The following is a 25,345-nucleotide window of genomic DNA, read 5'->3' on the forward strand; positions in this document are numbered from 1 at the left end:
TTGCCGCACAATAACTAATAATTACCACAATTTGCCATGTGCTGTCTTATATTTATTTGAGCTATATGAAGCTTCAATCGAGTTTTAATTGATTGCTCGTCCCCTTAAATCCCCGTTCAGATTTTATGTATGTTTTAACTTGGTTGCTATGGTACTAAATTTTGCATAGCAACATCTCACTTTTGCATTAACGTTGTTTTAACAGTATTTTAATTGCGCTAAGTACAAAATATTGGGGGTATGTATTAAAATGAGATTCATAATTCTTATGAGGTTAATTTAACAGAGATTAAATTAACCTCTTAAGAGGTTAATTTAACAGAGTTCAAATATGGTTTTTATGGTCTTTCCAGTCTTCATGCATGGATTCGATTTTTTGAGATGGTATTGCACATTGCATATAAAAAAGAAACAAGAAAGTGGCAAGCCAGATCTAAAGAACACTGTTGCGCTAATCAAATCGTAAAACGTATCGTGTTTGGATTGGTTTATATTATAAACAATTATTTTCCCCTTATGAATATGTATAAATAGCGTGATCTTCGAAACCTCGCTCTCTTGAAGTAACAACAACGGACTCGAGCAACTCTTCTATCACTAGCTGTGATATACAAGCTCTTCTTTGTGTTTATCACATATTTGTATAACATTATTCTTATGATATTAATAAATTGAACTCGTTTTACAATACCACTCTTACGTAAAACAACAAACACAAAGAAAAGGCATCTGTAAACGAAAGATTCAGACTGATTTTATGAACAAAATGGGACTTAATGTTGGTTTCCCTAAAAGTGGTGGTTCTGGAACAAGCGATGATGTCAATAGCTCAAGGCGTGCTTTTGCAGCATATGAACAAACAGCTGAAATTCTGGGTATTGATCAAAACCTTATATTTAGATTTTGTATTATCTTAGTAACGCTCTCTTCAGGATATGAAATAGACTGTTTAAAATTCAAGGATTATTGTTTTGACACTTTTAGACTATATGTATCCCTTTATCCATGGTATTACATGGCTCAACCAGTTAACAAAGTATTGATACATGGACATGACATAATTAAAAGCCTTACATTACCCATCGGACTTATATCAGAGGAAGCTCAAGAGGCTAGAAATAAAGACTTCAAATCTTATCGCGAAAATTTCAGCCGAAAAACATCCAGAAAAGCAACAAATACTGATCTTATCAATAGACTCCTAGCTTCCAGTGATCCTGTTATTTCATCACTGCGTAAATCAACATCACACCAAACAAATCATAAAGCATTTCCTTCAGATGTTTTACAATTACTTAAACAATCTTCAAACGATATTATTGTTTTATAATTTTTTGATGTAATTTAAAATTGATAATGTTTTCTTGCACTATTTTTTGCTTTTATTATTCCTAAAACATTATTTACCTAAATACTCAATTGTTATTCAATATAGGTAGGTCAAAAATCCGATAAAATATTCAAATATCAATTTACCACTTTGTAACTAAGGAAAGTATCCGGTAACTAAGCAATATAAGTATCCATAACCACTAAATTAAGAAAATTATCACTTTTGTAAGAAGTGTGTTCTCATATTGGTACTCATGCCAAATTTAGTAAAGATATCACTTATAAAATATCTGCAGATAACAAAAGTAGGTTGTTGCTAAGCAAAATAAAGGTATCCATAGCAACGAAATAAAAAAATATTACCTTCATAAAAAGCGCAGACATCATATTAGTACTCATACTAATTTTAGTGAATATAGCTCTAATATTAAATTAGTTACGAATTTCGTCCAGTAAAACTGCATTCTGGCCCACTGTGCGTAACCCGTATTTCGGGTTGCTTTTTGCTAGTCATAATATAATTCCTACAGAAATGTTTAATGTTTAACGTCGTTTTGTCATTAGTTACTAGGCTTTGAATTAGTTACTAGGCTTTGAAATAGCGCGTTCTCTAAATGCACGCGGCCATTGAAGAAAGATCTCTTAAGCGAGTAAAACTTTTTTCCTTTTGGAATTTAATTATTAGTTTAGATATATTACATAAAGAATCATATTAAGATAAATAATCATCGTTAAGATCATATTATAATTGAAGTAAGTATATTAAATAGTTATACAATTTTATTAGATAAAGTAGAAAGTATTTAATTTTTTATTAGATAAAGTAGAAAGGATTTAAAGTAGAAAGGATTTTAATTTTTGAAATCGTTTTATTTTTATCGCTTTTGAAATCGTTTTATTTATATCGCTTATATTTTGTTTGTTTTATTTTTTTTTAGCAGTTTTCTTTTTATTGTTTTATTTTTTAGAAGGAAAATAGGGGTATGGATGTTATTCAAAGTTATACTAATGCAATTTCCATAAAATGGTTATTAATACATTGAAGTTTCTGTGATGCTATTAACTATTTTTGTTATTTTTTAGAAAATTTAGAAAAATAAATTAAAATTTTGTGCCAAGACTGACAACGCATGTCACATGTTATTGTATGTAAAGGTTAAATTTTGTTATGAGGATTACAGTTCTTATGAAAAAAAAAAAAAGAAGGTAAAGAGTATTGTTTGTAAATATATAATTTGTTTACTTTGAATCTTTTTGAATTTTCTTGCGTCATTTTTAAAATTTTTGTTTGCACACATTGTTTGCATATATGCTTTTTTGATATGTATGTGTATGTGGTAATAAGTGCTTTATAGTTGTTTTATCAATGTGTTTTTATAATAATGTAAAGTGTTTTTTTGTTGTTTGTGTATGTGTTAATATGTGTTATATAATTGTTTTAAAAATGTGTTTAAATATGTATATAAGGTATATATTTAACCTTACATACATATTTCAACACATTTATTGTGTTTTTACCCTGTGTTAAAGCCGATATCGGGCCGAGCTCGGGCCGAGCTAGTTACATCGGTTCAACATCGGCTACACTGTTTTCAACAAAACAAGATCGGCTGAACGTCGGTTATATGTCTGTTCGCCGACGATAGCCTAACAGACATTCAGCCGACGTTCAGCCGACGTTCAGCCGATGTCCAGCCAATTGGGTTCTATTTTTTATTTCAATGATACATTTTAATAAAAAACCGAACATGTTTCAATTAAATTTTAAAAATGGCAGCTTCAATGAATGGCGAAGTTCTGAATGGCAAAATTCTGAAATAACAACATTTTTTAATGCATAAAAAAGTTGATACTTTTACTTTGTAAATTAATTTTATTTAATAATATTAGTTAGTATTTAAAAGTAATAAATTTTTTTCTTTATTTATAAATAAATATTTAAATCAAAATTTATATACTATTAATTTAATGGTATATAAATCAAGATTATTATTAACACTCAAGATTATTGATAAATATTAATAATCTTGATTTTATTAACACTGTTAATCAGTGATATTTTCATTAACGTGAAGTAAAATTAGAAGTAAAAATAATTGATTTCGTTAATGTGAATAAAAATTTAAAATTAGGAATTATCTGAAGAACGAAAACTGAAATAGAATTGAATACAAGCATCAAAAAACGAAAATAGGAATAGAATTAGGAATTATTACCGAACGAAAATTATTGAATATTAAAAAAATTTTGATACACTAATTAGTTTTTTTTGACAATTAATTTACAAATTTTACATACTTGCTTTAAAATTGGCGCACATGTTTGACCATAACGATGATATTTGGAATGATTATAGAATGTATAAATGGACCACAAAACTGGTCACATGCTTGTCTACCGTTAAGTATAAATTCAATGCGTTCAATCTTTTGTTGTAAAATAAAATAAACATCTAAAGATTCTTAAGAGTTGCAAATCAATCAATAACAGAATAATGAGTTTATCAAGGTTGTTGGCTGGTAGGAAGCGTGACAGTCCTGTATGGAAATTCTTCGTTTACGATAAAAAAAACTGACAAATCCACGTGTCTAGTACAGGACATAAATAATGAGAGCGCGTGTGGTGCATCTCTTGCCGGAAAAAATTCCAGTAACTTGGTGGCGCACATTCAGAGATTACATAAAGACACACACAAATGTTACACGGATGAAAAGAAAAAACGAAATGCAGAAAAAATACTTTTGAAACGTAAAATTGATGACATCAATTCTACATCTTCCCGATATAGTGGAAAGACAAAAACTCAGACAATAAGAGAGTGATTTGAACACCGAATCACCACGTGGGCAACGGAATCAAGTGAATATCAAGTGCGTCAGGATAGCGTGATTGAAATGATTGTTAATACCAGCTATCCAATGGTATTGCTAGATCAGCCGTCGTTTCAAAAGATGATAAAAACGCTTGATCCAAAATTTAAATTGCCAGGTAATAATTAACACAATTAAATTTTTAAATTATTGTTTTAAATTCATTCAATGCTAAACAATTTTTAAATGTTTACCTGTAATTATAGTATCATTAATGTAACACTATAGAAACTAACAACACAAACTGATGTGCTTTAAATTTTAACTGATTTAAATTTTATATTGCAGGGTCTGCAACACTGAACAAGCGGACAAACTAGCGTTTTCTTCTACAATCTGCACAACTGAAAGACTTGATGAATCGTACACGCAAAGTAACAATTTGTCTTGATGGTTGGACGAAGAAGGGTCTCACAGCATCGTTCCTTAGAATATCTGCTTGTTTCTATGAGACCACCATTGATAAAACACAACATGCTTTCCTAAATTTGATGGAGCTCCAACATCCCCACACGGGTGAGATGCTTGCTGAATGTTTAAAGAAATGTCTTGACCAATGGGGTATTAAAGAATATCAAGTTATGTTGATTGTTTCAGACAACAGGTCTAATATGGTTAAAGCCATCAGGCTCTTACAGGAAGTGCATGCAGCTAAGAAATCTGACGAATCTGACTCTTGTGAGTTTGAATCTGACGAGTCTGAACATGAATGATGAGGAAGAGATCCAGTGTCTGTCAGAACAAACGTATTTATTTCTGCCAGATCATATTCCATATCATCGAATGCCCTGTATGGCTCACACATTCCAGCTTCTCATAAAACCAGTTTATGAACATTATAGTGCAACCATCTTAGAAACGAGACAAGTTGTATCAAGAATTAGGAAATCAAGTGTAGCAACTGAGAAACTTATTGACAAGTGTGGGAAGTCTGTGATAACTGACTGCACCTCAAGATGGAACAGTACATATCAGATGATTGACCGGCTGTTGAAAATAAAGACATCGGTGAATGAAGTTCTTACAGAAATTGGTACATATTATTTTATTATTTATGTTATTAGTGTATGTAAATTATTTTCTGAATTTTATTAAATCTACAAAGTTGTGTCTTACATTATTTAAACTAAAAAAAACGAAAATGGTAATAAATTGTAAGAAGTTCATTAGTCATTATCATTTAAAAACAAGACAGGGTATATAGTCTTTAAATTAGATTTACTAATTACACGGAAATACTTTATCCTCTTCCGCCTGTTGCATGTTTGTTAGATCCAACCGTTGCTGTCTTTATCCTCACACCGGAAATGGGCACCTTGCTCCATGCAGCAAAGATGTATATAATAAAAGTTTGTGGAGTAGAACAAGAATTACAAGCTGCTGCTGAGTCAAATGGATCTGAATGTGAATTTGCTGCCACAAAGCGCTTTAAGTTCTTGTCAAATAAAATTTTTACAAAAGAAGGAAAAATTTATAACCAAGACACTGTTGCAAGTCAGCTGTCAAGGTATTTGCTAGACATAAGCGGTGATGTAGCGCTGCCAAGTAAGGGCCTGCTCTTTTGGAAACAAAACAAAAGCAAGTATAGCAAGATTGCAATCTTGGCTGAAGAGTTACTGTCCGCCCCAGCATCACAGGCGTTTGAAGAAAGGATATTTTCACTTTGTGGAATTTTAACTGTTGGTCGCCGCAATCGAATGAAAAAATCATTAGAGATGAGAATTTTTATGAAACTGAACATTAATTTGTAATTATAATTCAACCAGATATTTTCTTTCAATTTCGAAAAAAAAATCTTATTATAACTCAATTGAATGACTATTTTATGACTATTTGTATGGTTATTTAGATGTTTATTACTAAGTCAAAAAATTGTTTAAATATTTTTCTTGAAACTTATGTATTACATTTCTTGAAATAATGATAGGGGAGACCGGGGATAGTTGTCAGCAAGGGTTAGTTGACGAATTGCGTTTATCTGCAGAGCTTTTTTATCAAAAAGTATTAGAAATCTCAGGGAACTTTCCTAATTGACCATTTCATCTTGGGTCCTATGAATAAAACTACTATAAATATTCCAGTCACAATTGATTTACTATTATCAGTCAGGTTGTTTTAGTAGTTGTCGTTTTTCAGGATCTTTAGGCAGCTTATTGAAAGGTTTTTGGGATTTATTGAAAGGCTTTTGGGGTTTGTAGGCAAAATTTTCACAGGGGGAAGCTGGAAAACAAAAATATCTTTATAAAATTAATTTTTTTTTTTTAATTTTTATTTCTAACAATATTTAAAAAATTTATTTTTACAAAAAAAATATTTTTGAACTTATTTTTTACAAAAATATTTTTTTAGGGGATTTTGTTACCAGGAACAATGGTGGGGTGTTGTTTTGGCTTCATATTCGAACTACTAACTGCTACTAACGGGTGATGCGGAAGTTATCGGACAAATCCTAATTTCATTATTTGAGCATAATAATTAGTTTTTGTGGTTTTATGCGAAGGCATAAACGTTCTATAAAATATAAACTTTATTATTTGAAACACAATTATTTAAAATGAGGTTAAATGCAGCTGAACGAGAATCTTTTCAAAAGCGACTAAAAATGTTTTTTGTAAATAAACCTAATATAAAAAAAAAAAAAAATGGTAAATCATTTTGAAAAGGAAGGATTTGCTCGAAGTACAATATATGATAACCTAAAAAGACTTGAAACTGTTCAATCGTTTTCTGATAGAAAGCACCTTGGTCGTCCGACATCCTGGACTAGAGAAAAGAAAGCTGAATTAACGAGACTTGTCAACAATCGAATAGGGGTCAGTTAGAGAAAAATAGGTATTAAATTTGGTGTAAATCAATTGACAATTGGTCGTCAGTTAAAAAAAAAAGAATATTAAATATAGAAAACGTGAAAAGACTCCAAAATACACTATAGAACAACAAATAAAGGCAAAGAAAAGAAGCAGGAAACTAGTTAACCAACTCTATAACACAAAATCGCTTCTAGTCATTGATGACGAAAAATACTTTTGTTTTGCAGGGGACAACATACCTGGAAATTCTGGATACTACACAAACAACAAAAAGACATGCCCAGAAAGTGTTCGTTTTATAGGAAAAGAGAAATTTCCAAAAAAATTATTAATGTGGATAGCAATATCTGACCGCGGTATGTCCAAGCCATTGTTTCGCACTTCCAAGGCTGTAGCGATCAATTCATAAACTTTTTACAGTCGCATATGAAAGGCGTCAGAGCAAAATTGAGATCAATTGCAGATGGTGGTGTTTTTTCATATAAAAAATAATATATTTTTTATTAAAAGATAAATGCTTTATTTTAAAAAAATATAATACTAGTTTGTTTTTTTATTTATAAATAAGTTATTGACGCTTTTATTTTGTCCGATAACTTCCGCATCACCCGTTAGCTCATAGAAATATTAAATGATTTTTATAAATTTTTACTCACTAATGCGTTAATAATCTTTTTTATAGTTTGTGCTAACTTACCCCGGGGTGGGGTAAGTTTTTTTTTTTTAAGGCCCCGGAAGGAGCCATAAGATTTTTTTTTTCAAAATGAATGCAACTAGTACAAGTTACCAATTCATACACTTTAAGACTACGCTTTAATTTTTTCAAAAAAATGTGCCGTTAGGACTACTAATTGCTGTAAAATTTGATAGAAGTAAAATATGAACTGATTTAGTAACTGAAATAAAAACTAAAATGATTAAAATCATAAGAACTGAACTGAAATTAATTTCATCAGAACTGATTCAAAAGAAGTAAAATTAAAATTAGAAATTAAATCAATGCTACATGAACGAAGTAAAAATGGAAATTGAAATTACATTTAGAACTTAAATATCACTGCTGTTAATATGTAGAATTGTTGTCAAAATAAATCTAAATATATTGATTTTATTATTTAATACTGTTAAATTTAAATGGTATTATTAAGTACCATTAAAATTTAACAGTATTAAATAATAATCTTGCTTAATATTCTTAAAGAACAGAGCGATAATAAATTAGTGAAACCACTTTTTTTTTCTTCGACAGTTTGTTTTGTAGCATTTTAATTTTAGCATAAGTTATTATATTTCTTAATTTGTACTTATTATATTTATATTTATATAAACTGGCTCTATGTTTTATTAATGGCATCAAATCGTTCTGATAGCCAAAGGGCAAGTTCGAAATTGTCATTGTTTTTTAGAACAATTCTTGGTAAATAATATTAAATAATTATTTAATAATATCAATAAAAATGGTAATAAAAATATAAATAATTTATCTATAAATAATCTGACACTTTGGTATAAAGATACAGAAAATCTAAGTTTTATATCGTTATAAGAAAGTTTGATATCATTTAAGGTTGATGATATAAAAGTATAATGTTGTAGCTTATCTAATCTTTTTGTAATTGTAACAGTTTACTTTATACTATATAGCTATAGTGTAATTTAGTATTTCATTTAGACAAAAATTGTAGTACACAAGTTGACAGTGATAACCTATTCCCTATCGATTTCTCTATATCTGATGTTTGTTTTGATAACAATGAAAATAATTTAAATCATTCAGATAGTGATTTGCATTTAAATGAAGAAGATTGCATGGATTCAGAAGTGGAAAAAATGGAAAGTTAAAAACTTCCAGTGAAGTTGGAGAAATTTCTAAAGGACTGTATTTGGACTAAATTTCTAAATGAAACTCGAAATGTTGTTGAGTTGCGCATCATACAATTTTTGCATAATGCTAAGGATGGTGGCAGAGCTGCTAGGTGAAATCTTAAAGATCCTAAAAGTATAAATATTTATGATATATTATTTTTACAATTGTTATTTAAAACCATTACTTCAAAAAAAAAAAAAGAAGCTATATAAACAGAGGGGGGTCTCTAAAAATAGCCCCGGGCTCTGAAAAGTCTTAATCTGCAACTTTCTCTGTATTTATGTATGTATGTATGAATCCTTGGTTAGAGTATTTCCAATGTTTTCTATAAATTGTGATGGGATGGGATTTAAAGATATATAAAACCAATTTATTTAGGTGCTTTTGAATGTGGTGGATCAAAACACACAACCATTGATAAAAAAGAGGCTACGCAACCTGATCCAAAACATTTAAAAAGTAATTCTTTTTTAGATAAATAATATTATTGATTTATATGTGTGTGTGTGTGTGTGTGTCTATATATATATATATATATATATGTATATATATATATATATATATATATATATATATATATAATTTTTATAGGGTCTGTTAAATGCAAGGAGTTAAGCAATGCCAAGGATGCAAGTGCTTATGACAGTGCACATTCTGATCCAAAATGCCAAGGTAACTTTATTTAATTAGTGATACATCTCTGTCTCTGTCTCTGTCTCTGTCTCTGTCTCTCTGTCTCTCTGTCTCTCTCTCTCTGTATATATATATATATATATATATATATATATATATATATATATATATATATATATATATATATATATATATATATATATATATATATATATATATATATATATATAAACAAATTTTTATAGGGGCTGTTGGATACAAGAAATTGAATAATGCTATGGATACAAATGATTGTGACAGTGCACATCCTGATCCAAAATGCTAAAGTAACTTTTTATTCAATTAGTAATTATATAAAAAGGTATACTCTTCCAGCTGGAAGTCTATATCGGCTGGAAGTGCATACACTTCATTAATTGCACCATCAACAACAATGTCACCTTTAATAAAAGTTGTTTATCAGTAACTTAACTACCCTATATCAGTAACTTAACTACCCTATATATACTGTATTGTAACCCAGCAAACTCGCCATGCTTGCTCCATGCGTGGCCCACCATCGGTGCCATGACTGGCCCACCATTGGCCGACAAGCATGGCCCAAGCCAAGTGTTGCTCACCGTTTAATGCATGGTCCATGCATGGCAGCCGTTTTTCGACCAGCGTTTAGCCGTTGCTTTACCAATGCTTATTTTGTTATTTTTAGTTCGTTTTTTTTAAAATTACTTTAAACCGGCGTTTATACGTTGCTTTGTCATTGCTCATTTTTATGTTATTTTTGCTTTATTATTATTAATTTGTTACTTTATTTTAAAACTAATACTTATCACATAAGAGAATTTAAATTAAGAGGAATTCCTCGTTCTTCCTTTGTTCTAAGACGTAAATAAATTGCCGGAGGAAAAATATGAAAATAACTCAATGTTTACTTGACTCAAAAAAGGTATACGCGAAAACATATAATTGATGAGATATTTCAAAATATTATAAAATGGAATGTAGAAAATTAAGTCCACCGTTTTTGCAATACGCTTTATATTGATAAATATTTTACATTTCAATAAAAGTTAGTTAAAATGCAATTCAAATTCATATAAAGGTTTAAGATTAGCAAAAGCTTAGCCATCATTTCTTCGGCCGCCATTTATTCGACCATATGGTGTTAACTATCGCTACTCTTCGACTTCACATTTTACTGCAATCTTTCTCGCATGTCAAACTGCTCCTGATAAATCAAAAATAATATAATTGATCGTTCGTAATATAAGACATTTATACTTAAAAAATTACATCTACACTTATTACTTTTTATACTACGTTACTTAACAAATCACTCGCTGACAATTTTACATCGTTGTCAACAATTAATCCAAACAAGTTTTTATTTATTTTTATAGACATAAAAACTCATATGTATATAAAAATAGATTAAAAAAAAAAAAAGATAAAAAACGATGACGATACACTTTGTTTTACATATGATTACAACCAAAAGCTGCTAAACAGCTGAAAGTGAAAAAAATGTTAAATAAGCTTCAAAACTGAAATAAAATGTAAGAAATGTAATCTCTAAGTAAAAAAAGTTTAAAATAACACATAAAACAAACTATAATAAAAATAACAAATAAAACAAATTCAATCAAATTCAAGACAAAAACAACAAGTTTTGTAAAACTACCATCTGTCAAGAGTTTGCGTTAACCAGCGTTTGATGCGCCATTCGACATCTGCTTCATATCCACCTTTCTCATGCTTTCAAAATGTGACTGTTAAATTGATAAAAAATTTATTTAAAAGCTATTCACTTAATTGTCACCAAAAAAATTGTACTTAGTGTCGATGATGACTGGAACTTTGAACTTTCCAAATAAAGGTTTAGTTTTATACATGTCATGCCACATTTATTTTTTTCAGTTGATCATCAACATCATTATTATCAAAAACTTGACTAGTTTCTAAAAAATAATTTGCGTCATTATGTAAATGAAAATAACTTCCAGTTGAATAAGTTGCCATATCTAAATTATTTATCGGGCTTTTTAATTCATTTAAATCATTTTATTAACAAATTCAATTAAAATAAAAGTTACATTACAAAAAGTCATAAAATAATAAATCATTATTTAAAAAACCCGAACAACCTACACACATTTGGAGTACATATGTTTCTCAATATTTCTTGTGATAGCCTAAATTAAAAAAGTTTGGTTACATAAATACTTAAAATGGGTAGGCATGTTCAACTATCTATTCAAATCTAAAAATTTTTACATATAAAGGAAAAAGTCAATGTTAACATCCACGATTTCATGGCAAATTTTGAACATTTGTATTGCACTTAAAAATAAAAATAAATTATTTAGTACAAGAAGTAAGCATTAACTATGAACTAACAATAATCAGAAAAAATTCTATTAAACTTTTATAAATGACTGGAATATACTATCTCTTTTGCTTATTTTCTATTTAAAGTATCTAATGATTACGTAGCTTTAATATAAAATCTAAATGGCAAAACAAAAAAATATTTAACAAAAAGTTTATTTCAATAAATATATATTTTAGATATAGTTTAAAATATAAATACATACAAATAAAATATAAATACATACACATAAAACATAAAAACATACAAATACACTGATCAAAAACTTAAACCAGTGGTTTCAAAGAAAAATATTTAAAAATGAAGAAAAACCTTTCACTAAAATCCCTGATAAAGCATTAACCAAAAAAATAAATTTCAAAACTCAAAATTTCTAAACAAATTAAGTCTAAACCTTAATCTGGCACTGGAAATATTTCTATTGTATATATGTATGTAGGAATAGTAAACTATAAAAATGAGTATTATACTATAAAAAAATCATACCGTAATGAAAGAAAACCATTGTAAAATATAAAATATAAAAAAAAGTTTTTACAATCTTTAAGAGTTCTGAGTTAAAGTTTTTAATGCACGATGTGCACGACCACCATTTCTATCAGGAGCTTGCATCAGCCATCTTTTAATGCACTTCTCAACATCTGCATTACTAGCACCTTTTTCATGCTTTTGAACTGCAACTATTAAATTTAAAACAAGATATATGTGATCCACTTAATTACCACAATAAATAAATATTATTTTGCTTACTGTTGACTATGCCAGGAATTTTTTTTAACTTTCCAAATGCATGTTTATTTTTATATTTATCCTTCCAATTCATTTTTAGTGCTAGTTCATGACATACTAGTTGGCTCATAACGTTGTATGTTATTGATTTCAAATTGCTCCCACCAATTACACCAAGCACCCTTGACTAATATAAAATTATAATATTTATATGATTACATATATATATATATATATATATATATATATATATATATATATATATATATATATATATATATATATATATATATATATATATATATATATATATATATATATATATATATATATACCTATATAAAATTTTTATTAAATATTCTTGATGCAAAAAAACTTTGGAAATGGATTATGGTTAACAAACTTTCCTAGCTTACCAAACCAACAGAAGAACTCATTTCATCTAATATTACTAAATCCTCCCAATTTTGAACAGCAATGTGACAGGTAAATCTGCAACTGGTGATTCATTTGTACAGCTTTCTAACTGCATAAGAATGGTTTTTAGCATCTTTTCATTGGATTTCTGCCTCTTTTCCATCACAACAAGCTTTTCCAAAATTTTATCCATCATTAAATCTGAAAAAAAATCATCATCATCATCATCATCATCATCATCATCATCATCATCATCATCATCATCATCATCATCATCATCATCATCATCATCATCATCATCATCATCATCATCATCATCATCATCATTATCATCATCACCATCATCAAAAATCTAACCTGTCCTATTAATTGGTGTTGAAATTTGACCGTTTTCAAAATATGAATTAGTGGCATTATCTAAATATAAAGAATTTTTATTTTTTACAACATGCCAATATATATATATATATATATATATATATATATATATATATATATATATATATATATACAAACACAAATAAAATGTATCGGATTTGTAAGATAAACTTTAATAAACTGAACTTATTATTTATTGATTATTAATTCGATTAAGTATAATAACTAACCTAAAGAACTATTTAATGAAACAGAACCTTTGTTAAATATTGAAAAAGGAATCGACTTCTCATTACTAAGAGAAAAAATTTTACACTCCACATTTGGTGCACAAGTGTTTCTAGAGCTACTTGATGTTCCTTGAAGTGACAATCTAGCCCATAAGATAACAATTATTAACAGCATTAACATTTATGCTAGGCTATGTAAATATATTATAGACTATGTATGTTCAATCATCTATTCAAACTCAACAATCATACTTATATTATTGATCATCTTAATATCTTAACAATCATACTTATTAGAAGAAAAATCAACATCAAGCTCGTCATTTTCATTGAGAATTTCAAATCTTTATATTTCCCTAAAAATTAGAAAAAAATTACATAGAAAAATAAATAAGGACTAAAAAATCAAATAACATGAACTTATAGTAAAAACAACATAAAACTTTGTTAAATTTTTAAAGATAATAATATATACTTTCTCTTTCTTTTTTTCCTTGTGGTTTCTGTATCAGTATTGAGATCTGAAGTATCTAACGCTAAAGTGGCTTTATCGCGCGCTATTTTGTAATCAGCTAAATAAAACAATATGTATGTATAAAAAACGTTATTTGTAAAATACAGTTAAAATGAATATTATAAATATGAATATATTGATAGTTATAATACTAAAACGTTAAAAATATAGCTAAAACTATAAATAATTTTCAAATAAATTTTATAAAAAAATATAAAATTTATCTTCAGAATTTGTAACCTCTATTCAAATACTTTTAAAGATTTAAATTACTTGTTTTCCACAAAGCAATGCCTGTTTATGTTTTCCAGTTGTCTTCTGGCGGGAACATCTTTAAAACATAATTATTAAATGTTTTTGAATCCATTTTTGTTGGAAAAAAACACTTCCCAGTTTCATAAGAGAACCATGTTTCTGGAACTACTTCCACTGAATCCTCTTCTGGAAATTTTACAACTAAGTAATGTGTCATGGTCTTTTAAAAAAATTATATATATACATATATATATATACATATATATATATACATACATATATATATATATATATATATATATATATAAATATATATATATATATATATATATATATATATATATATATATATATATATATATATATATATATATGTATATATATGTATATATATATATTGAAAAAAAATAAAATAATACAATTTTTCTTTTCTTGCAGAATAAAACTAAACCTTAAGTTGATAGAATCCCAACCCTAATGGGACATTAACTACTCTGAGCCTAACCTAACTCTGCCCCAACCCTCAGTCAATGTGAGCTGTCCCTAAATCATTCAATATATATACACTCTGCTTTGATCCTTAAATAAATAAAAAAGATTTAAAAAAAAAAAAATAAAATAATATAAAACAGTAAATTAGTTAAATAAAACTCATATAACATGAGTAACTTCTCATTAAAACTTGTGAATTTTAATCCAATTGGGAATTCTGCTGTATGTGTGGTGCCATTGGGTTGGCTAATGAGTGAGTGTGTTTGTATGTATGTATGTATGTATGTATGTATGTATGTATGTATGTATGTATGTATGTATGTATGTATGTATGTATGTATGTATGTATGTATGTATATATATATATACATTCATACATACATACATACTAATACATATATCAATGCAGCATTAAGTCGACGCATTGACGTCACACATTTTTGAGGGGAAGCCTGTTATCTTAGTACATACATCGACTGACCGTTAGGGAGAACATGCAAGGAGTAGTACATACATCGACTGAGAGTTAGTTTTGAGCAGGCAGTCTAATTTGATCGTTTTCTTCTTTGGTTTCATCAATTAAACAATTACCTGTCATGAATTAAGGTGCACAAAAAACATGTACAAAACGCATGTATATTTGACTTAATGCTGCATTTGTAGATATATATATATACAAAGATATTATAATTTATTATATATATATTATAATTTATTATATATATACTATACTTTATTATAATTTAATTGGTAATATTAAAACAAGTAAAAAAGGTAAATCAAGTAAATTACTTATTTTTATTACTGTAATACAAAGAAAATTTAATAGAATTGAAAGGGTCGTTTTAAAACAACAGGTTTATCAAGATGTAGTCAAATGTGTAAAATTGGATAAACAACATAAGATTCTTTTTTATATGGCAGCCGAACAAACTTCAATAATATTTCTGATACATCTGCTTTGTATAGGTTAGAGGAAAAATTAGAAACTCTAAAAATATTAATATCAGATGATGGCATTGGATACTTAAAAAAATCCTGAATTGTTCTATATTTTTTATATACAACAGTTACTTTGCCATCATGTTCCTCTACAATATTACACACTTTTGCAACATCTGAAGAAATTTTAATACAAGCATCTCTTTCTTTTGTTGCAACAGTAAGTCCATCTTTAACAATGATTGAAAACTGTTTTTTTGTTTTTAACTCTGGCAAAAGAGGCCCATTTTGGTGCTGTTTTTTTAATTGAAAATTATTGAAAGACTGAAAAGTGACATGACTTTCAGACTCATACCAACGATTGACAACTTGCTGAAGTACTTGATTTGGTTTTCTTACCATACCGCGTAAAGATTTTAAATAATTTTCAAAAACAAATACTGAAACATTGTCAAGGCAACCAAACCTCTCTGCATCATATGATAGATGACGTAAACTATGTACATTATGAACAACATTTTTCTTACCATATAATGATGTGTAGTGATCAACAAAAGCATTTAACAAATTTGAAGCTTGTAATAAATTGTTTTTAAACAAAGAAGGACTCAAAAAAATGGTCATTCCACATTGTAAAAGAAGAAAATTTTTGTAGTATTCTTCTGGTACTATATCAACAATAGCAACAGCGCCAACATATAACAGAAATAGCCTAAACTCTGTTGCCTTAAATCTATCTAAAAAAGAAAAAGATCTTGTTTTTCTAGCAAACTCTTTAGGTATGTAATTGTACATACTTTCTAATCGAGCCGTTATAAGAGATATTGAAACTGATCCAATGGTTGTCCGTCGATCTCCAAACCCATCTTTCCACATCTTCAAGAGTCTTCTGACAACACCTAAACAAACTAAATGCATGTAGTCAGCAGGGAAATCCTTAACCATATCTATTTTTAATTCTAAAAGGGGAGAACCTCCTGTGTGATGTTCAATATTAGCCTTTTTTCTAAATAAGTAATCACTCCTTAATTGATTATCACTGCCAGAAAAAGTCATTTTATTAAAATGTTCTCCTTTGATGTTACACATAAAACATGAATAATAACCACTGTGGCCTTTGGTGCACTTGATAAATGCTTTAGCTGGCGTATCACATACAACTGCATGTATTTTATTAACTATCTTTCTCTTTTCAATTATAAGCCCGTCTTCAAACATTTTACACTCTTTAACAAGCTTATCTAAAAAATTATTCACATTAGGTTTTCCATTTTTACAATAGGCAAGTCCAATAAGAAATGGTGATGTTTCAACCTCATGAAAAAATCCTAAAATTGGCCAAAACTCATCTGAACTTGATTTAAATAAAAATTAAATAATTTAAATAAGTCCATCAAAACTTAGCTGTAACAATAAAAAATTATTTGTCAGTCCAGCTTTAATTAACTCAACTACATGATCTTTAATGTGAAAATGGTAATACAAATTATCATTTCCAATATTGTCTATAAAATAAGGAACTTTTTTACCAAGTAGACCATTAATGCTTAAAGGTAAATCAGGATGAAATAATATAAGTCGACTTAATAAATCAGAAGTCGCAGCATCAGTTATGTTAAATTGAGTATGCCACTCACGGAGACTTGAAATAATATCAGGTATAGCTGATTCATTTTCAAAAAACATTTCTTCGTCATCCAGGTAAGAGCCACAATAGCTGCTTTCTTCATCAGATTGCAAATTTGATTCAGTTTCGAAAAAATGTTCTACTTTTTTATTTTTATCATCAAGTACACTTGTGAAGAAATTGTTGCACGGTGAACTAACATCTGGCAAACTCAAAGAAGTATTCTGATAGTTATTTAAACATAATTCACTTTCGTTTGTTTCTATAAATTGTTTCATTATATTATTCGTGGGATTCAACTGCTCGCGTATTTCATTCTTCACTATATTTATTTCAGCTAAAACTTTCCTTCTTTTTGTCCAGGTTGAACTTTCGCTTTTCCTTTTACAGCTCATCAAGAAAGAATAAAACAAAATCTAAATAATATAAAGTAATTGTTTTAAACTAATGTAGATATTATAACTTATATTATTAATATAGTACAAACTATGAAAATATATTATATAATACTATTAATAATAGTATTATATAATATATTTTATAATATATTATAATTTTAATACTATTAATAATAGTATTATAAAATAGTATTATTAATAATAGTATAAACCATGTCAGGTTGTAACATTATGCATTACATTACTCTATTACTTGCTGTTGTATTATAATATAACCTGTTATGAATTACAAAGTTTCTTATCATTTATTAATGAACTAAAATAAATTTATTACATATAGAAAATCAATACGTAAAAAGTAATAAGGAAACTGACGTGAAAAGTTAAAGATGGCAAAATTTACAAAATAGGACATGCGCAAACGCAAAATCTTTATTTTATCACAAACTTGGTTTTAGCCTGGCACAAGATCGGCAAGATCGGCAAAGTTGACCGATCGTAAAACAAGCGTGGCCAACCATTGGTTGATGACCGGCATCACTGGCGCGGTGATGCCCGCCATCAACCAATGAATCCCATGCATGGACCATGCATGGCAAGTTTACTGGGAATTATTGATATGTTAAAATTTAATTTTATACTATTTTTTAGATGCTGCACACATTGGTCTTCGTAATTCATATGAATTACAAAGACCAATGCCCAGAAAACATCGGATGTTTAGCCAATCCAATTTATTTGATGATTCGACAGATTCAAATTAATTTATTTTAAAAATATATTTAATTTTGATTTATATGTGTTTTGTATATATTTTAGTTGCCTAATCCATTTTTTCGTAAATATCTTTTACATGGTAACGTTTAACTTAGGCTAAACTTTCAACTTACATAAAACTGATTTCGGTTGCTTGCGTACGTCACTATTTATAAATAAAAAATTTACATATTACCTATTATAAAAAACAACTTTCAAATATTATTACTTGAGTAATATTTATAATAATATACTATAAAAATATACGTAATATTTATAGATAGTTACACTATTTATAAATAAAAATTTAACATATTACCTATTATAAAAAACAATTTCAAAATATTATTACTTAAGTAATAACATTTTAAAATTGATTTTTATAACAAAAACGCTTAAGCGACGCTGCTTTTCTGTTTTTACAACAGAAAACAACGGAAGTATTCATACTTAAGCAATAATATTTTACGTTACTAAATTTAGTAATATAAAATATTACTTAAGTATGGTATAAGCGGTATCGCGTCGGCTCAACATCGGGTAGCCTATGCATCGATATAGTTTGGGCGGCTAGCCGATGTTGGGCCGACATCGATCCGTACGGACAAAAACGATGGCGGTCCGATGTCGGGCCGAGCTCGGCTGTAACACAGGGCAGTTGGTACATATGTTTATATTATGCTGTTTTTGTATTTTCAAAGTGCTGTGACTTGGTAAATGTGTAGAGCAAGGTTTGTCAACTTTGCCAGCCAAGTGATATACTTTTAACAGAGGGTTACACGATAGTTTTTAGTGTCAAACTGTTACTGCCTTAGGTCTAGCTGTTTTCAAGCCTTTGTTATTAATTATTTTAAATATACATATTGTATTTTAATAACATTTTGTGTAATGTTGTTACTTATGTTTTGTTGTATATGAATGTTATCTTACTTAGGTTATATTATAAACATATTATATTAACTTATGATGTGTTCTATTGTTGTGTGCTGTTGCTGCAGGGTGGCCAGCGAACTGGAAATCAGGGCAATCAGGGAAAAGTCAGGGAAAAGCATTTGAGTCAGTGAAATCTGGGAAAAGTCAGGTATTTTCACTTTTATAGCCAAAAGTCAAGGAAAATTAAATTTTAGTTCAAATTTTTTATTTTAAACTTGTATAAATGAATTTACACCAACTCTTGAAAACATACAAAAATTTCAATGAAATCTATTAATTCTTTTTATTTATTCTGTTTCTTTTAACTATTATTTTTATTTAGTTTCTTTCATATTTACTTTTTTTATTTTCTTTTTTTATTTTCTTATTTTAGTTTCTTTTTTTTTATTTAGTTTTCACTTAGTTTCTCCGCGCAGCAGCCTTGTTCGTCAAGGTTCATGTTTTGGAGTTAAAGAGTTGAAAGAGGATTGTAACCACAATAAAAATAAATAAAATAAAAAGTAATACAAAGAAATGAGTAGCCTCCTTGACTGAAATGGCCCCCTTGGCCTTGGGGAGGTGAATAATAGAAGGAAAGAAAACATTAATTTATTTTAATATTTTTTTTGTTATTGTGGTTCCAACCCTCTTAAATTCTAATAAAAATAGTAAATGATTGGTATTATATTATTATCTAAAGTTTGAAACTTATCTTTAAAATAAATTATTTTTGTATTCAATTTATTTAACTGTGTGCTTCTATATGAATTATACATATTATATTTATATAATATATTTTATAACTGTATGTTTATATAGTGTAGATTTTTTCCAGGTAAATAATTAAAAAATAGTAACAATAATTTCTAAACTAACTTATTTTGACAATGACTGGATCAATCATGAATTCCATCCATCTTGGGGTTGGCTAAAGAGAACCGATGATAAAACAAAGGCTATGTGTAGTGTATGTGGAAAAACATTTTCTCTAAGTAATATGGGTATAATGGCAGTTAGAAGCCATGAAAAAAGTGGTAAGCATTTAAAAAACATATCTTTAAATAGTCAACCAAAAGTACTAGATTATTTTAATAGTAATATGTAACAGAAAAATACAGCATCACAAGCATTCATCAACTTCAGTAGTTACTGGTTGAAGTTGTAAAATTGAAGCAAAACCTAATAAATCATTTCCAGCGGTACTGGAAATGATTTATTAGGTTTTGCTTCAATTTTATGTTCATCTGCTCCATCTACAAAGTGCTGGATTTTTATATCTTGTTCATTACTGAAATCAGATAAAGGTTTATCCACACTAAATTTACACTCCTATATTTCATTAACAAGGTTTTTTAATTTTATTTATCTTCACTATGTACAAAGTTTCTTACTTATTCTTTTGAGCTATACTTTTCAATTAACAACTCTATTGCTTCTTCCATTAGCTCTGGAGCTTTTTTTCCTTTTGTTATTTTCTGTTCAAATACTAGTTTGTCAAAAGCCAAGCTGTGCAATTCTTGAATATTGATACTTTTAATACGACGAATTGGAGTCGGTTGTTTTGTATTTTTTATTAATAGTCGGGCTCTACTGTTTGCAGTATAACCTGTCTTTACTAATTCGGTTGCTCTTGCGTTTTCTTCATCTATCCAGTTATTAGTAATCATTTTTTGTTTCCTCATTTTCAATTAATATTGCGGCTAGAATTTTATTAATTTCCATTCTACGGTCCCTTACTTTGTAAGCTTTATTCATCTTTTGATCAAAGATTGTTATATATTCACTAGCGGCACGGCTAAATACACCACTAGATGGAATAACACAAGCCCCTTTGCTTTTTAAATAATCAGTAGTATCTTTTTCGTTAGTTCGATGTTCCTGTCCATCAGTTACTACAGTAATGATTTTTTTGCCTAACAGCTCAGCTCTTCTATAAGCATCAATGTAAGTAGAATATTGATCTCTTGCAGGTTTCAATGGCATTACGATTAAATGGTTTTTAGGGACTTCCCAATCGCTAGCCTGATGGTCGAATATAACTATATCTGCCTCAGGACGATCGGTTGGTACGCTATCAATAATTTCAAAAGACAAGTTGCCTGATTTATAGTATAACAGGGAAGTTCCTTGAGGGTCTTGGCAAATAATGAGAGGTTTTAACTCTAACTGTACCGAAGCAGATGCAAGATTAATTACAAGTGTACTTTTAGATTCCTGTCCCTCTTTCGGATTCCATATACTAACTAATTTAATTATTTTCATAATTATTATTTTATTACATTTAATAATGTATATATTTAATAATACATAAAGTCAATAGTAATTAAAATAAATTATTTATCAATTAAATAATAATTAAATTATTAAAATAAATAATACAACAACAGTATAACTAATTAGTTATTAAACTCAATAATTAATAATATATAAAAATATGTACATTATATAGTACAACAAAAGTGACCTATTACTGTACTAGCACAATAGAAAACAATAATCGAATTATTAATAGGAGGTATGAGTGTAAGTCTATTAAATTATAATATTCTATACACTCCGAAACTGCTTAAAAAAGCTGTGTAATAAATCGTAATAAATATATAATGGACACAAGAGACTACTTTTTGATTTAATAGACGTTATATTGGTGACAAAATTAGAGTTACAGATATTGAAAGCATTGTATAAAAAATTCAAGATCAAGCCCTATGTTTCTTTATTTTTGATCACGTATTGGTCTAGTTGATGAGCTGAAATTTATATAATCACACGTTTCTGGATAAAGTATGGTTGTGGATGCCATAGCCATATAGAAATAATGGCAAAAATATTTGAGGTGTGCGTACTGATCTTCTTCTGTGGGAGAGACGAAACGATGCTTTAGTTTCTTTTGAGCATGATAAGGATATTGAAGAGTTTTATTATTTTGGTCGTAATATAAAAATGCACCATTCTCAAGGCTAAGGACTATATTGTGGCGCAAGTGAGCGTCAATATCCTTGTAAACATCTTCTATCTCATTTTCAATCTTGTGATGCTGATCATATTTTTCGCAAATTAAAAGTGTAAAAATTTGATCATAATGGTTTGCCTTTGGGTCAAAGCTGGACATTCCCAAAGATCTATCCCGCTTAAGAATAGGTGGCGTTTTAATTTCTTGGAGCATGCGTTTTACCTTGGTAAGCTTTAGTAAAGCTTCTTTAAGAGGTTCCTTCTGAATTACCGATTTCATTTCACCGACTGCTACCACCGTTTCAACTGGAAAAAACCCAGAGGCAGTTATATCTAGAGGAGTTACGTCCGCATCATATGTAATAATATCACATTGATTGCTTATGCTACCGTTAGCATCAACAATAAAACCGCTATCTATAGCAAACTGTGGCGGCTTGCTTTCGAAATGAGAGTGGCTCGCTTTCATCGGTAAAAACGGGCTCAAATTAAATGATTTTATAAATTCACTGTGGCTCGATTTAATTGACACTGAAAATATCACGGCTCACTTTAAGTGATTTTATCTTTTACTCTCGCTCACATTATTTGACTCTATAAAGTTAATATCCATTTAATTAAATTACTCCTAATTTATAAATTTCTTTGCTAAATTCTGCATTTTTGTTGGTGTTAAGTTGGCCAAGTAGATAAGACTTTACTTCACTAGGTCTGCTATTTAATATTTCGCATAAAGCCTGTAAATTATAGCCATTACGTGCAAGCCTTGCTTCTATTCCATGTAAATCTGGAACAAGTACAGATTGAATAATTTCTGGTGAAATAGGCTTGGTATCAGACAAATAAGCTTGCTCCATTGCTATAGTTAAATAATGATTTATTTGTAAAGGTGTAACCAAACTATTAATTAGTAAGTTCATGGCTTCTGGCGTAATTATATCTGCAGGTTTTACATTTTTTTAACAACACTGTTTGAATAACTATGAACCATATTGTTCCTTATTTTCAACCCAGTGATTTAATTGAAAAAGTTGAGTACGAGCACCGATTTCTTCCATAATAGGACGTCTCAAGTCATTACCAAGTTTGGGATGTCCAGCAAGTATAACGGTTAAATTGCCACCACTAATATGTACAAGCTCAATTAGCCTTTTTAATGAAATAAGATTTTGGATTGCTAAGTCATGCGCTTCATCAATAAAAAGCACTATAGGTTTAACTTGTTTCTTACCGGTTCAAGTAATTTTCGTTCACGTTGTTCTGCCTGGTTAGGTATTTTAAAATTCTTATCTTTTACTAGATCAAAAAATAGGGTTCTGTCGCATATATTTGGGTTATGCAAATTTTCGTAGCAAACTAGGATTTCGGAAGTTATGCGGCCATTAACAATTTAAAGTTTTCGAAAATAGAAAGACTATTATTAGATCGGACTAATTGACCTTTTTGAATCATACGAATATTTTCAATACCGGTTATAGTAATTTTAGCTGAACGAAAACTCTTAAAACCAAGCATCGGTTTAGTTCGTTTCTTAATAAACCTATGGTCCTGCTCTACAATATCATTCAGATATTTCACCTGAAGTACTTCAATTTTCTTATCTTTAGCAAGCCCTTTGTTAATGGCATTAAGAGCAGAAATATTACTACCGCTTTTATAAATAACCACTTTTTTAGGATGATCATTATGCTTAAAAGCCTTACGAAAGAATGCCTTAGCCGCAACTGCATTTTTGCACTTTCTTAGCAAGAATTCTATAGTATTACCGGCTGAATCAACTGCTCTATATAAATAGATCTCGATAGCTTAATGAAAATCTACATTTCATATACACCAATAGCATTATTATCTCCGGTGATGAGCTGAATCCTTTGAAATATTTCAGTAATTTAGGTGATATACTAAACGGCATCTTTTCTAATTTTTATGCCTAATTTACCAGTTCTATTTATCTGTGGCAATATATGCGACAGAACCTTATTTTTTTTCATACTACTATGCTGCCTTTGGAATATCCTTAGTTGTTGTTGGATTAATAATAGCCTCTACTATCCCAGCTTGCTTCCTATATTCTAAGTCATATCTTTTGTTTGTATCGTATTTATCAGGTAATAATTTCCTTAAATCACTACTATCATGCCTGTTTATGTATGGTACTTGACTTAAGATATATTTCTAAATATTCCCTTGGATTAATATTATTGAACTTACAGGTTATTATTAAACTATAAAGTAGTGTTGTTATCGACTTCGACTAAATCGACTAAAAGTCGACTAGTCGAAAGTCGAAATTAGTCGACTTTGAAAAATCGAATAGTCGATTTAATCGACTATGGGTTTCCTACTAATCGACTAAAAGTCGATTTAGTCGGGTAATCATCTTAAAATCCTTGTTTCTATTTTTTCACTTGATATAACTTTATTAACCTTTAATTTTGTTATGATGCTGACCAATTAGTAAAAAGATATCTTTATTTGTAGTTTAACTTAAAAAAAGAAATTATTTATAAAAATAGAGCAATGCGTAAGAATATTATTCATAACGGTTTTGGCGGCCCAATCTCCACCTCGCTACGCCACTGTTTTTTTTAAATTAAACTGTTTATTAATTTGTTTTAATTGTTGCGAAAAATGATAGAGAGAGAATTTAAAAAAACTAACATTTCTTAAATTCTCACTGTATCATTTTTATATAAGATAATATATAAGATAAAATAATGTAAGAATACGGCTTATATAATTTCATTTGAATTTAAACAGAGAGAATTTTAAAAATTAACATTTTAAAAATTCAAATGAAATTACAAGTAGTATTCTTATATTTCATTAAATTCAATACACTACG

General features: G+C 28.6%; 3 protein-coding genes, 1 long non-coding RNA gene and 1 pseudogene across 5 annotated transcripts; 1 reads left to right on the forward strand and 4 right to left on the reverse strand.

Moving 5' to 3' along the window:
- Positions 1–8,359: 8,359 nt before the first annotated feature.
- LOC149893695 (uncharacterized) lies at positions 8,360–11,053 on the forward strand. Its single transcript, XM_090070000.1, has 5 exons — positions 8,360–8,429; positions 8,685–9,011; positions 9,258–9,338; positions 9,471–9,551; positions 9,758–11,053. The coding sequence occupies exons 1-2, from the start codon at positions 8,360–8,362 to the stop codon at positions 8,852–8,854; spliced, it is 240 nt and encodes a 79-aa protein (XP_089926126.1). The 3' UTR covers positions 8,855–9,011; positions 9,258–9,338; positions 9,471–9,551; positions 9,758–11,053.
- Positions 10,531–11,978, reverse strand: LOC149893696 (uncharacterized). The gene is made up of 2 exons (XR_016446119.1): positions 11,191–11,978; positions 10,531–10,737 (listed from the first exon to the last, which is right to left on the reverse strand). It is a non-coding gene; the product is annotated as an uncharacterized LOC149893696 (long non-coding RNA).
- A 329-nt stretch (positions 11,979–12,307) lies between these two features.
- LOC149893697 (uncharacterized) lies at positions 12,308–14,664 on the reverse strand (annotated as a pseudogene). The gene is made up of 8 exons (XR_016446117.1): positions 14,440–14,664; positions 14,128–14,224; positions 13,943–14,008; positions 13,653–13,795; positions 13,402–13,461; positions 13,044–13,245; positions 12,649–12,814; positions 12,308–12,578 (listed from the first exon to the last, which is right to left on the reverse strand). The product of XR_016446117.1 is annotated as an uncharacterized LOC149893697 (transcript).
- A 196-nt stretch (positions 14,665–14,860) lies between these two features.
- LOC149893698 (uncharacterized) lies at positions 14,861–17,073 on the reverse strand. Its single transcript, XM_090069986.1, has one exon. The coding sequence runs from the start codon at positions 17,071–17,073 to the stop codon at positions 15,787–15,789; it is 1,287 nt and encodes a 428-aa protein (XP_089926112.1). The 3' UTR covers positions 14,861–15,786.
- Positions 17,074–17,235: 162 nt separating this feature from the next.
- On the reverse strand, positions 17,236–17,877 carry LOC149893699 (uncharacterized). The gene has a single exon (XM_090069995.1). It carries the CDS (start codon positions 17,875–17,877, stop codon positions 17,236–17,238), a length of 642 nt encoding a protein of 213 aa, XP_089926121.1.
- Between the last annotated feature and the right edge of the window lie 7,468 nt (positions 17,878–25,345).

This window comes from Hydra viridissima, unplaced genomic scaffold (assembly GCF_058129835.1).
Source record: "Hydra viridissima isolate aposymbiotic clone 2 unplaced genomic scaffold, HvirCarnegie_v1 scaffold_1, whole genome shotgun sequence".
Taxonomy (NCBI): Eukaryota; Metazoa; Cnidaria; class Hydrozoa; order Anthoathecata; family Hydridae; genus Hydra; species Hydra viridissima.